The sequence below is a fragment of the Somniosus microcephalus genome, chromosome 2 (genome assembly GCF_052327205.1).
Source record: "Somniosus microcephalus isolate GS21.2 chromosome 2, FLI_Smic_1.0, whole genome shotgun sequence".
NCBI lineage: Eukaryota > Metazoa > Chordata > Chondrichthyes > Squaliformes > Somniosidae > Somniosus > Somniosus microcephalus.
Window position 1 is genome coordinate 112519882 of NC_140988.1, and position 16324 is coordinate 112536205.

General features: G+C 46.3%; 1 protein-coding gene across 1 annotated transcript in view; it reads right to left on the reverse strand.

Annotated features, from left to right (window-relative positions):
• The window catches only part of tmem192 (transmembrane protein 192), a 55725-nt gene extending 43422 nt beyond the window's left edge, over positions 1-12303 (reverse strand). The window contains exon 1 of the mRNA XM_085961965.1: positions 12116-12303. Within this exon, the coding sequence (XP_085818091.1) occupies positions 12116-12145 (30 nt within the window). The 5' untranslated portion in view covers positions 12146-12303. The remainder of the gene's footprint in view (positions 1-12115) is intronic.
• Positions 12304-16324: the final 4021 nt, after the last annotated feature.

Sequence of the window (16324 nt, forward strand, 5' to 3'; positions counted from 1 at the left end):
GATCAGATCAAAGCTCTGCAGTCCTGCCACATCCAGTCATGAATGGTGGTGGACCATTAAACAACTTAAAAAAAGGGAGGAGGCTCCATGAATATCCCCATCCTCAATGATGGTAGAGCCTAGCACATGAGTGCAAAAGACAAGGCTGAAGCATTTGCAACAATCTCCAGCCAGAAGTGCTGAGTGGATGATCCATATCGGCCTACACCCGAGGTCCCCTCCACCAGAGAAGACAGTCTTCAGCCAATTCGATTCACTCCGCGTGATATCAAGAAACGACTCAGCGCACTGGATACAGGAAAGGCTATGGGCCCCGCCAACATCCTGGCTATCGTGAAGACTTGTGCTCCAGAACTAGCTGCACTTCTAGCCAAGCTGTTCCAGTACAGCTATAACACTGCCATCTATCCGACAATGTGGAAAACTGCCCAGGAATGTCTTGTCCACAAAAAGGACAAATCCAATCCAGCCAATTACCACTCCTTCAGTCTACTCTCAAGCATCAGCAAAGTGATGGAAGGTGTCATCGACAGTGCTATCAAACGGCACTTACTCACTAATAACCTGCTCATTGATGCCCAGTTTGGGTTCCACCAAGACCACTTGGCTCCCGACCTTATTACAGCCTTGGTCCAAACATGGACAAAGGAGCCAAATTCCAGAGGTGAGGTGAGAGTGACTGCCCTTGACATCAAGGCAGCATTTGACAGAGTGTGGCATGAAGGAGCCCTAGTAAAACTGAAGTCAATGGGAATCAGGGGGAAAATTCTCCACTGGCTGGAGTCATACCTAGCACAAAGGAAATGGTTGTGGTGATTGAAGGTCAATCATCACAGCCAGAGTTCTGCAGGGCAGTGTCCAAGGCCCAACCATCTTCAGCTGCTTCATCAGTGACCTTCCCTCCAACATAAAGTCAGAAATGGGGATATTCGCTGATGACTGCACAGTGCCATTCACAACTCCTCAGATAATGAAGCAATCCATGCCCGCATGCAAGAAGACCTGGACGACATGAAGGCTTGGGCTGATAAGTGGCATGCAACATTCGCACCAGGCAATGACTATCTCCAACAAGCGAGAGTCTAACCACCGCCCCTTGACATTCAATGGCATTAGCATTATCATCGCCGAATCCCCCATCAATATCCTGGGGGTCACCATTGACCAGAAACTTAACTGGACCAGCCACATAAAATGCTGTGGCAACAAGAGCAGGTCAGAGGTTAGGTATTCTGCAGTGAGTGTCTCACTTCCTGACTCCCCAAAGCCTTTCAACCATCTACAAAGGCACAAGTAAGGAGTGTGATGGAATACTCTCCGCTTGCCTGGATGAATGCAACTCCAACAACACTCAAGAGGCTTGACACCATCCAGGCCGCTTGATTGGCACCCCATCTACCACCTTAAACATTCACTCCCCTCCACCATCGGCGTACCGTGGCTGCAGTGTGTACCATCTACAAGATGCACTGCAGCAACTCACCAAGGCTTCTTCGGCAGCACCTCCCAAACCCGCAACCTGTTCCACCTAGAAGGACATGGGCAGCAGGCACATGGGAACACCACCACCAAGTTCCCCTCCAAGTCACACACCATCCTGACTTAGAAGTATATTGTCGTTTCTTCATCGTCACTGGGTCAAAATCCTGGTACTCCCTACCTAACAGCACTGTGGTAGTACCTTCACCACACAGACTGCAGCGGTTCAAGAAGGCAGCTCAGCACCACCTTCTCAAGGGCAATTAGGGATGGGCAATAAATGCTGGCCTTGGCAGCAACGCCCACAACCCATAAACGAATAAAAAAGGGTTTGGGGATACAGTTTCAGAACGTGAAGCCCAAATGGCTGAAGGCTCTAAAACTGCTGGTGGAACAGAAAAAAAAGGTTGGAGCAGGGGAAGGCAAAACAGAAAGTAGGCCAGAGTCAGCAGAGCATATGCACATGGAAAGGGTGGCAAATGCCATTAACAAATTTATAAAAATTGTATAGTGTTTCAGAGCATGAGTCTAAGAGACAAAAGCTTCATACAAGTCCACAGTATTTGTTCCAAAGCTCAGGGGCAGCTTGTAACTGAGCTGTGCAGGCAAGCAGGGAGGTAGTAATGGTGTTACAATTGGTCTTTAGTGCCTAGGATTAGGGAAAGTAAAACCAGTCAGGCATCCCACTACTGATTGCAATAGTGTTGGAAAGTATGCACATAATGTTGGGTTAAGGCTGGAATACTGCCTTTCCCTCCTTGCACCGTTGAATGGTCTATCCTGCCAACTGTTAGCGCTTACACTTACACATGAAGAATGGTAACTTGGCCAAATGTACTGGAGGATAACTGGTGCTCATTAAACCAGATCATCTCTCAAGTCTTCCCCTGTCCAATTTTCTTCCTTCCTTTACTGAGTGCAATGAAATGGTTTAAGTACCAATAGAATGTTTTCTACTTTTTAAAAAAATATTTACTAAAACAAACTAGATCAATTATAAAGAAAAATCACACTCAAGGAAAATATCCAAGAACAGAAGGACCTTTGCACTTTCCACCAATTGAGGAAATGGTTTTGAAGCTTGCACAATCTTAGTGAAATAGATTATTTCCAGCATTTACACATGCTGTACAACTCCAATCAAGGAACTATTAAAATGACAGCTGTAAATAGGTGGTGTAAACAAACAGACCAAAAAAGGAAATTAATGACATCAAATGGTATATAAATCCAATTACAGAGCAATCAAATAAGAAAAACAGACTTAAAATGTTTTCTACAAAATGTAAGGATCATCAAGAATATTGGAATTGGAGATACAGTATATGCAAAATCAAGGATATTGATAATATTAATATGTTAAAACACAGCTGGTGGCAGTGGAAAGTGAAAGGTTGGAGCGGAGGGATATAAACGGATATGCAACTTTAGACTCAGAGGTGGAGCAGTTGCATTAAGTAATCATACAAAAAAAGAGTAAAAATATTAGAACAGTAATACATTACAAGTGACTGCACTTCAAAAATATTTCATTGGCTGTAAAGCACTTTTGGATGTTGTGAAGAACACTATATAAATGCAAGTTCTTTCTTTAATAAAGGGCAGTAAATAATTAATCAGTAACCGCAAAAGAACACCAGCACAACATGAACAGGCAGATAGCTGTTTGGGGAGATAAGGAGGGTAGAAGAACGTAGGAAAAAGCTAACTGTGGAAGAGGAGAGGGAGAGCAATAGGGATAGGGGATTCAATAGTTAGGGGAGCAGACAGGCATTTCTGCAGCCACAGACGTGACTCCAGGATGGTATGTTGCCTCCCTGGTTCCAGGGTCAAGGATGTCACTGAACAGCTGCAGGGCATTCGGAGGGGGAGGGTGCACAGCCAGAGGTCGTGGTCCATATCGGTACCAATGACATAGGTAGAAAGAGGGATGAGGTCCTGGGGGCAGAGTTTAGGGAGCTAGGAAAGAGGGTAAAAAGCAGGACCTCAAAAAAGGTAGTAATCTCCAGATTACTACCAGTGCCACGTGTTAGTGAGTACAGAAATAGACGATAGAGCAGATGAATGCGTGGCTAGAGAGATGGTGTAGGAGGGAGGACTTTAGATTCCTGAGGAATTGGAACCATTTCTGGCAAAGTTGGGACCTTTACAAGCCAGACGGGTTGCACCTCAACGAAAACGGGACCAATATCCTCGCCGGGGGTTTTGCCAGTGCTGTTGGGAGGGGGAGGGGGGGCGTTTAAACTAGCGTGGCAGGGGAATGGTAACCGGAGGGTAGAATCGGAAGGGAGAAAGGCCAAGCTGGAAATAGAAGATAGGGGTTCAGGTGAAGGGGTATTTAGGAAGGCAAAGAGAAAGGAGAAGGCAATAGTGCAGAGCAACGACAGGGGTAATAATAACCAGAATGTATCAGGAAGGGGCAGAGCGTACAAGCATAAAAGAGTGCACCAGAAAATAGAATCAGAGCAAGGAAAAATTATAAGATAAAATTAAAGGCTCTTTATCCAAATGCACGCAGCATTTGTAACAAGATAGAGGATTTGACGGCACAAATAGAAATAAATGGGTATGATCTGATAGCCATTACAGAGACGTGGTTGCAAGGTGACCAAGGCTGGGAACTGAATATTCAGGGGTATTTGACATTTCGGAAGGATAGGCAGAAAGGAAAAGGAGGTGGGGTAGCTCTGTTAATAAAGGAGGAGATCACTGCAGTGGTGAGGAATGATATTGGCTCAGAAGCTCAAGATGTAGAATCAGTTTGGGTGGAGATAAGAAATAAGAAGGGTAAGAAGTCACTGGTGGGATTAGTATATAGGCCCCCAAACAGTAGCTATACTGTAGGACAGAGTATAAATCAAGAAATAATGGGGGCTTGTAAGAAGAGGTACTGCAATAATCATGGGTGATTTTAATAATCATATAGATTGGACAAATGGACTGCAGCGGTTCAAGGCGGCGGCTCACCACCATCTTCGAGGGCAATTAGGGATGGGCACTAAATGCAGGCCTAGCCAGCCAGCGACACCCACATCCCATCAATGAATTAAAAAAAAAATCAAATTGGCAAGGGTAGCCTTGAGGACAAGTTCATAGAGTGTATTCGGGATGGTTTCTTAGAGCAATACGTTGAGAAACCAACCAGGGAGCAGGCTATTTTAGATCTGGTAATGTGTAATGAGACAGAATTAATGAATGATCTCATAGTAACGGATCCCCTAGGAAAGAGAGAGTGATCATAGCATGGTAGAATTTCAAATTCAGTTTGAGGGCGAGAAACTTGGGTCTGAAATTAGTGTCCTAAACTTAAATAAAGGCAATTACAAGGGTAGGACAGAGTTAGCTAAAGTGGACTGGGAAAATAGATTAAAAAAGGGCAAGACGGTAGATCAGCAGTGGCAGACATTTAAGGAGATATTTCATAAATCTCAGCAAAGGTATATTCCAGTGAGAAAGAAAGGCTCTACGAGAAGGATGCACCATCTGCGGCTAACTAAGGAAGTTAAGGATGGTAGCAAATTGAAAGAAAAGGCATACAATGTTGCAAAGATTAGTGGTAGGCCAGAGGATTGGGAAATTTTTAGAAACCAGCAAAGGATGACTAAAAAAATTACAAAGGAGGGAGAAGATAGGAGTATGAGTGTAAACTAGCAAATAATATAAAAACAGACAGCAAGAGCTTCTACAGGTATATAAAAGGAAGAGAGTAGCTAAAGTAAACATTGGCCCCTTAGAGAATGAGACTGGGGAATTAATAATGGGAAACGGCAGAGACTCTAAACAATTATTTTGGATCGGTCTTCATGGTAGAAGACACTAAAAACATCCCAATAATAATAGATAATCAAGGGGCTATAGGGAGGGAGGAACTTAAAACAATCTATCACTAGAGGAAAAAGTACTAGGCAAACTAATGGGGCTAAAGGCCAACGAGACCCCTGGACCTGATGGCCTGTATCCTAGGGTCTTAAAAGAAGTGGATGCATTGGTTGTAATCTACCAAAATTCCCTGGATTCTGGAGAGGTCCCAGCAGATTGGAAAACCACAAATGTAACGCCCCTATTCAAGAAAGGAGGGAGGCAGAAAGCAGGAAACTATAGGCCAGTTAGCCTAACATCCATCATTGGGGAAAATGCTGGAATCCATTATTAAGGAAGTAATAGCAGGACATTTAGAAAATCATAAGACAATCAGGCAGAGTCAACATGGTTTTATGAAAGGGAAATCGTGTTTGACAAATTTGCTAGAGTTCTTTGAGGATGTAATAAACAGGGTGGATAAAGGGGAACCAGTAGATGTAGTGTATTTGGATTTCCAGAAGGCATTCGATAAGGTGCCACATAAAAGGTTACTGCACAAGATAAGAGCGCATGGGGTTGGGGGTAATATATTGGCCTGGATAGGGGATTGGCTAACTCACAGAAAACAGGGAGTTGGGATAAATGGGTCATTTTCCAGTTGGCAACCAGTAACTAGTGGGGTGCCACAGGGATCAGTGCTGGGGCCTCAACTATTTACACTTTATGTTAAGGACTTGGAAGAAGGGACTGAGTGTACTGTAGCCAAATTTGCTGACGATACAAAGATAGGTGGGTTAGCAAGTTGTGAGGAGGACACAAAGAGTCTGCAAAGGGATATAGATAGGTTAAGTGAGTGGGCAAAAAATTGGTAGGTGGAGTACAATGTGGGAAAATGTGAGGTTATCCACTTTGGAAGGAAGAATGAAAAAGCAAAATTATGTAAATGGAGTGAGACTACAAAATGCTGCAGTACAAAGGGATCTGGGGGTCCTAGTACATGAAACACAAAAAGTTAGCATGCAGGTACAGCAAGTAATTAGGAAGGCTAATGGAATGTTGGCTTTTATTGCAAGGGGTATGGAATATAAAAGTAGGGAAGTTTTGATGCAACTTTACAGGGTGCTGGTGAGACCGCACCTGGAGTACTGCGTACAGTTTTGGTCTCCATATTTAAGGACGGATATACTTGCATTGGAGGCAGTGCAGAGAAGGTTCACTAGGTTGATTCCTGGAATGAAGGGGTTGACGTATGACGAAAGGTTGAGCAGGTTGGGCCTATACTCATTGGAGTTTAGAAGAATGAGGTGATCTTATTGAAACATAAGATTCTGAGGGGGATTGACAGGGTGGATGCGGAGAGGGTGTTTCCCCTAGTGGGAGTATCTAGAACTAGGGGGCATAGTTTCAGATACAGGGGTCACCCATTTAAGACAGAGATGAGGAGGAATTTCCTCTGAGGGTCGTGAATCTTTGGAATTCTCCACCCGAGAGAGCTGTGGAGGCGGAGTCACTGAATATATTCAAGGCGGAGATTGACAGACATTTGAACTACAAGGGAGTCAGGGGTATGGGGAGAGAGCGGGAAAGTGGTGTTGAGGCCAAGATTGGATCAGCCATGATCTTATTGAATGGCGGAGCAGGATCGAGGGGCCGATTGGCCTTCTCCCGTTTCTTATGTTCTTACTAATTACCCCTAGAGCTGCTCCTTAACTTGGAGGTTGAGCACCTGGTTAGATTTGGTACGAGTGTCAAAGTAAGGCCAAGACTAACAATGTGCTGGTGCAAGACTTCGGCAGTGTAGATTTGGGAGTAATGAGAACAGTTTTTAGGGAAAATCACTAAAAATAAGACTGAAACCACAGGTGTTTCAATAAGGAAGTTAGAAGAAACCTAAAAAGAAAAGCAGAAGTACTTTAAAATTTTACAGAAAATTAAAAAGGAAGTGTTAGAATTCATACAAAACTGATTTGTTGCATGTTTGTTCTCCTCCAACTACTTGCATTCTCTCTGCTTCTCCTTTCATTTCCAGTGGAAAGAAGGCTGGGCATAGGACTGCACATAGACTCCAATGCAGAAATTCTCTTATCTGGTTTTGATAAGAGAATGTTGCACACAACTTTTAAAAGGACACACACTGATGCAGACAACCTAAGCTGCGCAGGCCCTCTACTGACGTGAAGGCAATTGAGGGAGTGGATGAGAGACAGCCAGCCTAAAAAGGCATGGCCTCACTTCAACTTCCTCTTCTTGCTAGTACTTTATACTCAGGTGACCATATATCTCATTTTCTATGCGTAGGGCTTTCCAAACATAAGCACCCGGGGGAGAGGGGGGGGGGGGTGGAGCCGCCCCATCACAACAGCAATCATCAAACAGCAGACCCCTCAAGCATCAGCTATTTAGGAAAAATGAGATCAGTGATTCCAGAGGAAGCACCAAGCACCAGTAAAGAGAAGCAAAGGAAAGCTTAACAGGAGAAAGAGATATTTAGGATTAGACAGGCAGTTGCTGCTGGACCCACACAAATTCCTACCTTACAGGAGTTCCTACTGAGCAATCATCAGAAGCTTTCCTGCAGGTCTGAGAGAAACTTTAGAACTCCTTGCACGGGATGGTAGAAAACTCCATCGGTTTAGGTGAGCATGAGTGTTGAGACAAAGGAGAGCCAAATGGAGCAAGTGACAACTCAAAGCCATCCTGTGAGGGAGTGCAAGGACAGGGGTCCAATCCAAGCACTGTTGCAGTTTTGCTCACTAGTGTCTGCTGCGATCAGAACCGTGGACTCCAATTTACAGGAGGCTCTCTCCCTTCTGATCTATAGGAAGTATAGTGAAGTGTGAAGAGGAAATAAATTGCAAAGAATAATAGATTAAACAAGGGGAAAGCCATGTAGATTAATGTACAAGTGTGAGGTAGTACAATTTGGATGCAAAGCACCAGATGACAACACAGTTTAAATTCAGAAGCACCAGGAGGGGCAGAAGTCAACTGACATACAGATGTGGGGGGTCCAGGAATGCAAGTTAGCTGTTGGGTGAAAAGAGGGATTAAATTTGCTAATCGAATGCTAGGCTTCAACAACAGGTATAGAAAATAAAAACAGTTAAGTATCTTGGCAGGTAAAAAGATTGGTCAGGATTTCATTTACAATATCATGCTGGATGCCCATCTCAGGAATCCAGTGACTATTCACTAGGATGAGACACAGAAGCGATTTAGCCAAGATAAGAGACTGGGTAATCCTGGGTTACGGCAGACAACTGGTTTAGCTATTCATCGCCAGATTTGGCTAGACCATATAAAGCACACAGTCCTGCTCCCTTCTGCCAAAACTACTCACTATTCCAGGATCATCCTGGAATGCAAAGAAAACCTCTGGCTTCTCTTCACTACAAACTTTCTTCTTAAACCCCTCCCTCCCCACCTCCTCCATCCTCACCTCCAACAAGAATTGCAAGGAGCTCTTTGTCACCAAGATTGAGACCATCCATTCAGCTGCTTCGGCCACTTCCCACCCTACCAATAGCCCAACAAGCCAAACCTCCCCCAAAATTCCCCCTTCCCTAGCTCTGAACTCTAGTTTAGTTCTCTAGTTTCTCTTCCACTGCACCCATGCCCTCTCAGAGCTCAACTGGTCCACGAGATCCACCTCCTGCTCCCTCTACCCTATTCTCACTAAACTGTTGACCACCCAACTTCCCTTCGTGGCACCCATGTTAGCCGATATTGTTAACGGTTCCCTCTTCTCAGAAACTGTTCACCTCCCCTTGAAATCTGTCATCACCACCCCACTCCTCAAAAAACCCACCAGTCACCCAGCTGTCCTTACAAACTACTGCCCCATCTCCAATCTCTTTCCTCTCCAAAGTCCTTAAACATGTTGTCACCTCCCAAATCTGTAACCATCACAGAGTCAGAGTTTTACAGCACAGAAAGAGGCCCTTCGGCCCATCGTGTCCACGCCAGCCATCAAGCCCTGTCTATGCTAATCCCATTTTCCAGCACTTGGTCCGTAGCCTTGTATGCTATGGCGTTTCAAGTGCTCATCTAAATGCTTCTTGAATGTTGAGGGTTCCTGTCTCTACCACCCTTTCAGGCAGTGAGTTCCAGATTCCAACCACCCTCTGGGTAAAAAGTTTTTCCTCAAATCCCCTCTAAACCTCCTGCCCCTTACCTTGAAACTATGCCCCCTGGTTATTGATCCCTCTGCTAAGGGGAAAAGTTCCTTTCTATCTACCCTATCCATGCCCCTCATAATTTTGTACACCTCAATCCAGGTCCCCCCTCAGCCTTCTCTGCTCTAAGGAAAACAACCCCAGCCTGTCCAGTCTCTCTTCATAGCTGACACACTCCAGCCCAGGTAGATCCTGGTGAATTTCCTCTGCACCCTCTCTAATGCAATCACATCCTTCCTATAGTGTGGCGACCAGAACTGCACACAGTATTCCATCGTTCTCTCAATTCCATGTTTGATTCCCTCCAATCAGGTTTCCGCCCCTGCCACAGCACTGAACGGCCCCTATGCGACTGACTGTAGTAAATTATCCCTCCTCATCCTTCTCAACCTGTCTGCAGCCTTGGATGTGGTTGACCACACCATTCTCCTCCAACATCTCTCCTCTGTCATCCAGCTGGGTAGGTCTGCCCTTGTCTGGTTCCATTCTTAGCTATCCAGTTGTAGCCAGAGAATCACCTGCAATGGTTTCTCTTCCTGCTCCTGCACAATTACCTCTGGAGTCCCAAGGATCTAGCCTTAACCCCCTCCTATTTATTAGCTTTCCAAAAAAAAAAAAAATTGTTCCTGGGATGTGGGCGTTACTGGCAAAGCCAGCATTTATTGCCCATCCCGAATTGCTTTCGAGAAGGTATTGGAGAGACGCCTTCTTGAACCGCTGCAGTCTGTGTGGTGAAGGTACTTCCACAGTGCTGTTAGGAGGGAGTTCCAGGATTTTGACCCAGCAACGATGAAGGAACAGCAATATTTTTCCAAGTCAGGATGGTGTGTAACTTGGGAGGGGAACTTGCAGCTGATGGTGCTCCCATGCACCTGCTGCCCATGTCCTTCTAGGTGGTAGAGGTCATGGGTTTGGGAGGTATTGCCAAAGAAGCCTTGGCAAGTTGCTGTAGTGCAGCCATGGTGCAGTGGTGGAAGGAGTGAATGTTTAAGGTGGTGGATGGGGTGCTAGTCTAGCAGGTTGCTTTGTCCTGGATGGTGTTGAGCTTCTTCAGTGTTGTTGGAGCTGCACACATCCAGGCAAGTGGAGAGTATTCCATCACACTTCTGACTTGTGCCTTGTCGATGGTGGAAAGGCTTTGGGGAGTCAGGTGGTGAGACACTCACCGCAGAATACCTAGCCTCTGACCTGCTCTTGGAGCCACAGTATCTACATGCTGGCCTTCGCCGACACAGGTCATGTTCCACATGTACGTTGACAACATCCAGCTCTACATTACCACCACCTCCCTCTCGACCTCTCCACTGTTTCAGATTTGTCAGACTGCTTGCCCGAAATCTAGTCCTGGATGAGCAGAGATTTCCTCCAACTAAATATTGGGAAAACCAGAGCCATTGTTTTCAGTTCCTGCCACAAACTCTGTTTCCCTAGCCACCAACTCCATCCCCCTCCCTGGTCACTGTCAGAGGCTGAACTAGACCGTTCACTACCTCGGTGTCCTTTTTGACCAGAGAAGAGCTTCCGCCCACATAGTCGCTCCATCACCAAGACCTGCTACTTCCACCTCCGTAACAACGCCAGTCTCCACCCCTGCCTCAGCTAATCTGCTGCTGAAACCCCGTGTCATGTTTTTGTTACCTCTAGAGTTGACTATTCTAATATTCTCCTGGCCAGCCTCCCACGTTCTACCATCTGTAAATTTGAGGTCATCTAAAACTCTGCTGCCCTTAGCCTAACTCACACCAAGTTCAGTTCACTCATCACCCCTCTGCTCACTGACCTACATTGGCTCCTGGTCCAGCAACACCAAGATTTTAAAGTTCTTATCCTGATTTTCAAATCCCTCAATGGCTTTGCCCCTCGCTCTGTAATCTCCTCCAACACTACAACCCTCCAAGATCTCTGTGCGCCTCCAATTCCGGCCTCTTGCGCATTCCCGACTTTAACTGCTCCACCATTGGCAGCCACGCCTTCAGCTGCTCAGCCCTAGACTCTGGAATTCCCTCCCTGAGCCTCACTCTCCTGCACTAAGACCCTGCTTCAAACCTACCTCTTGGACCAAGCTTTTGGTCAAAGGTCCAAATGTTGTGACTCTGTCAAATTTTGTTTGATAACACTCCTGTGAAGCAAGAGAGCTACCATGGCTAATAAAATGGAACGGTAAATTCTATGAGCTATGTCTGCTTCTACCCAGAGAGCCTTAAAAATCAAACCAGATCAGTGTCATTTCAAATGATTCTTGGGAGGTCCGGGTTGCAGATATAATTCCAGTTCCACAATGATATAATGTGGTTTCAGCTACACATCAACAGAAATGATTCACACAGAATGCCATTTAACGTCAAAAGACACAACACTCCCTGAAGTTGACAAAGCTGCATAGAGGGTGTCTCCTGCAGAATGCAATCCTGAGGACACATTCTTGTGATTTTATAAAAACATTTCCCTAGTTTTCTTCATACATAAAAAGGAAACATTAACGATGACATTTGCAAATTCTGCTGCACCAAAGGATGTGAGCGAAATGAGGGCGCCTGCCACCAGTGATTGACAGACCTGCTGCCATTACGTCATACCCAGGACCCCAGACGACGTCATCGGCGATCCAACGTCGCCCACCTCCCCGAACATTTAAAACTAACTGCCTGTTGCTACCTCACCTCCTGCCGCTGCCTCGCCTCCGAGTTCATCGTAGTGGTAGGCACGCGAAAATATAGAAACAGCAAAGAATTCCACGGAACGAATTGAACCAACTATAACAAGCTCCACACCGTCGCCGACTTAATGCTTCCTCTTGGTCCGTTTCGCAATCTAGTCCTCGTCCCTCAATGCCCGCACTTCCAGGTTCCGCTTTTAAAGCCCGCGCCCCGCTCGCGCTGATCTCCAAACCGACCGCGCACGCGCTTCCACTGCGCGGGGGCGGGGGGAGAGGGGAGAGAGAGAAAATAGTGAGAGAGAACATAGTAGGAACATATAAACTAATTTGGCAGGCGGATGGGCACCAGGATGTAGCATTGGAAAGGAGAAACAAGGTGCACAAAGGATTGGGAGAATCAGATAGCACTAGAGTAAGAGATAGTCTGACCCCACCTAAGTACTAAGTGAGAATACAAGCAGGTCTAAGATAGGTTTACAGTGCATGTGTGTGAATGCACAAAGTGTGGTAAATAAGGTTGGTGAGCTGCAGGCACAAATAGACACATGGGAATATGATGTCCTGGCTCAAAAAAAGGGCAGGATTGGGTACTAAATATTACATAAGAACATAAGACTAGTGAATATTCCTGGATATAAGGTGTTCAGGAAAGATAGGGAAGGACAGAAAGGAGGTGGGGTGAAGGAATTGATTAATTGCCTGCATGCAACAAGAGCTGGACGATGTTCAGGCTTGGGCTGATAAGTGGCAGGTAACATTCACGCCACAGAAGTGGCAGGCAATGACTATCTCCAACAAGCGAGAGTCTAACCACCGCCTCTTGACATTCAATGGCATTACCATCGCCGAATCCCCCATCATCAACATCCTAGGGGTCACCATTGACCAGAAACTTAACTGGACCAGCCACATAAATACTGTGGCAACAAGAGCAAGTCAGAGGCTAGATATTCTGCGGCGAGTGTCTCACCTCCTGACTCCCCAAAGCCTTTCCACCATCTACAAGGCACAAGTAAGGAGTGTGATGGAATACTCTCCACTTGCCTGAATGAGTGCAGCTCCAACAACACTCAAGAAGCTCGATACCATCCAGGACAAAGTAGCCCACTTGATTGGCACCCCATCCACTACCTTAAACATTCAATCCCTCCACCAACGGCATACCGTGGCTGCAGTGTGTACCATCTACAAGTTGCACTGCATCAACTCGCCAAGGCTTCTTCGGCAGCACCTCCCAAACCCGCGACCTCTTCCACCTAGAAGGACAAGGGCAGCAGGCGCATGGGAACACCACCATCTCCAAGTTCCCCTCCAAGTCACAAACCATCCTGACTTAGAAGTATATCGCCGATCCTTCATCGTCGCTGGATCAAAATCCTGGAACTCCCTACCTAACAGCATTGCGGAGTACCATCACCACACGGACTGCAGCGGTTCAAGAAGGCGGCTCACCACCACCTTCTCAAGGGCAACGAGGGATGGGCAATAAATGCTGGCATTGCCAGCGACACCCTGATCCCATAAACAAATTTAAAAAAAGAATATTACAGTGCTGGAGAGAGAGGATGTCCTGGAGGGGTCAAGGACAGAATCTATTTGGTTAGAGTTGAGAAACAATAGAGGTGCCATTACACTACTAGGTGTATTCTATAGGCCACCAACTAGTGGGAAGGATATAGGGGAGCAAATTTGCAGGGAAATTGCAGAGAGGTGCAAGAACTATAGAGTAGTGATAATGGGGGACTTCAATTATCCTAATATAGACTGGGACAATAATAGTGTATAGGGCAGAGAATAGGAAGAATTTCTGAAGTGTGTTCAGGAGAAAGTTCTTTTTTTTAAGGTGGTGGATGGGCTGCCAATCAAGCGGGCTATTTTGTCCTGGATGATGTCGAGCTTCTTGAGTGTTGTTGGAGCTGCACTCATCCAGGCAAGTGCAGAGTATTCCATCACACTCATACTTGTGCCTTGTAGATGATGGAAAGGCTTTTGGGGATTAGGAGGTGAGACACTCGCTGCAGAATACCTAGCCTCTGACCTGCTCTTGTTGCCACAGTATTTATGTGGCTGGTCCAGTTAAGTTTCTGGTCAATGGTAACCCCCCCAGGAATTTGATGGTGGGGGATTCGGCTATGGTAATGCCGCTGAATGTCAAGGGGCGGTGGTTAGACTCTCACTTGTTGGAGATAGTCATTGCCTGGCACTTCTGTGGCGCGAATGTTACTTGTCACTTTTCAGCCCAAGCCTGAATGTCGTTCAGCTCTTGTTGCATACGGGCATGGACTGCTTTGTTATCTGAGGAGTTGTTAATGGCACAGAACACTGTGCAGTCATCAGCGAACATCCCCACTTCTGACCTTATGATGGAGGGAAGGTCATTGATGAAGCAGCTGAAGATGGTTGGGCCTAGGTCACTGCCCTGAGGAACTCCTGCAGCGATGTCCTGGGGGTGTGATGATTGTCCTCCAACCACCACAACCATCTTCTTTTGTGTTAGGTATGACTCCAGCCAGTGGAGAGTTCCCCCCCCCCTGCCTCCCGATTCCCATTGACTTCAGTTTTACTAGGGCTCCTTCATGCCACACTCGGTCAATTGCTGCCTTGATGTCAAGGGCAGTCACTCTCACCTCACCTCTGGAATTCAGCTCCTTTGTCCATGTTTGGACACAGTGTGTAATGAGTTCGGGAGCCAAGTGGTCTTGGTGGAACTCAAACTGGGCATCAGTGAGCAGGTTATTGGTGAGTAAGTGCTGCTTGATAGCACTGTCGACGACACCTTCCATCACTTTGCTGATGATTGAGAATAGACTGATGGGGCAGTAATTGGCCAGATTGGATTTGTCCTGCATTTTGTGGACAGGACATACCTTGGCAGTTTTCCACATTGTCGGATAGATGCTAGTGTTGTGGCTGTACTGGAATAGCGTGGCTAGAGGCACGGCTAGTTCTGGAGCACAAATCTTCAGCACGACAGCCGGGATGTTGTCGAGGCCCATAGCCTTTGCTGTATCCAGTGCGCTCAGCCATTTCTTGCTATCACGTGGAGTGAATCGAATTGGCTGAAGACTGGCTTCTGTGGTGGAGGGGACCTCAGGAGGAGGCCGATATGGATCATCCACTCGGCACTTCTGGCTGAACATGGTTGCAAACGCTTCAGCCTTGTCTTTTGCACTCACCATCATGGAGGATGGGGATATTCATGGAGCCTCCTCCTCCCGTTAGTTGTTTAATGATCCCCACCATTCACGACTGGATGTGGCGGGACTGCAGAGCTTTGATCTGATCCATAGAAACGGAGAAGATAGGAGCAGGAGTAGGCCATTCGGCCCCTCGAGCCTGCTCCGCCATTCAATGCGATCATGGCTGATCATCCAAATTCAGTACCCTGTCCCTGCTTTCTCCCCATATCCCTTGATCCCCTTAGCCTTAAGAAATATATCTAACTCCTCCTTGAATATATTTAATGAATTGGCCTCAACTGTCTTCTGTGATAGAGAATTCCACAGGTTCACCACTCTCTGGGTGAAGAAATTCCTCCTCATCTCAGTCCTAAAAGGCTTACCCCTTATCCTTAGACTGTGACCCCCTGGTTCTGGACTCCCCCGCCATCGGGAACAGCCTTCCTGAATCTAGTCTGTCTAGTCCTGTTAGAATTTTATAAGTTTCAATGAGATCCCCTCTCATTCTTCTAAACTCTAGCGAATATAAGCCTAATCGATTCAATCTCTCTTCATACGTCATTCCTGCCATTCCAGGTATCAGTCTGGTGAATCTTTGCTACACTCCCTCCATGGCAAGAACATCCTTCCTCAGATAAGGCGACCAAAACTGCACACAATACTCAAGGTGTGGTCTCACCAAGGTCCTGTACAACTGCAGCAAGACATCCTTGTTCCTGCACTTGAATCCTCTCGTTATGACAGCCAGCATACCATTTGCCTTCTTAACCGCCTGCTGCACCTGCATGCTTACCTTCAGCAACTGGTGCACAATGACACCCAGATCTCGTTGCACTTCCCCTTTTCCCAATCTATTGCCGTTCAGATAATAATCTGCCTTCCTGTTTTTGCCACCAAAGTGGATAACCTCGCATTTATCCACATTGTACTGATTCGGCCATGCATCTGCCCAATCGCCCAACATGTCCAAATCGTACTGGAGTTTCTCTGCATCCTCCTCACAGCACACACACCCACCCAGCTTTGTGTCATCT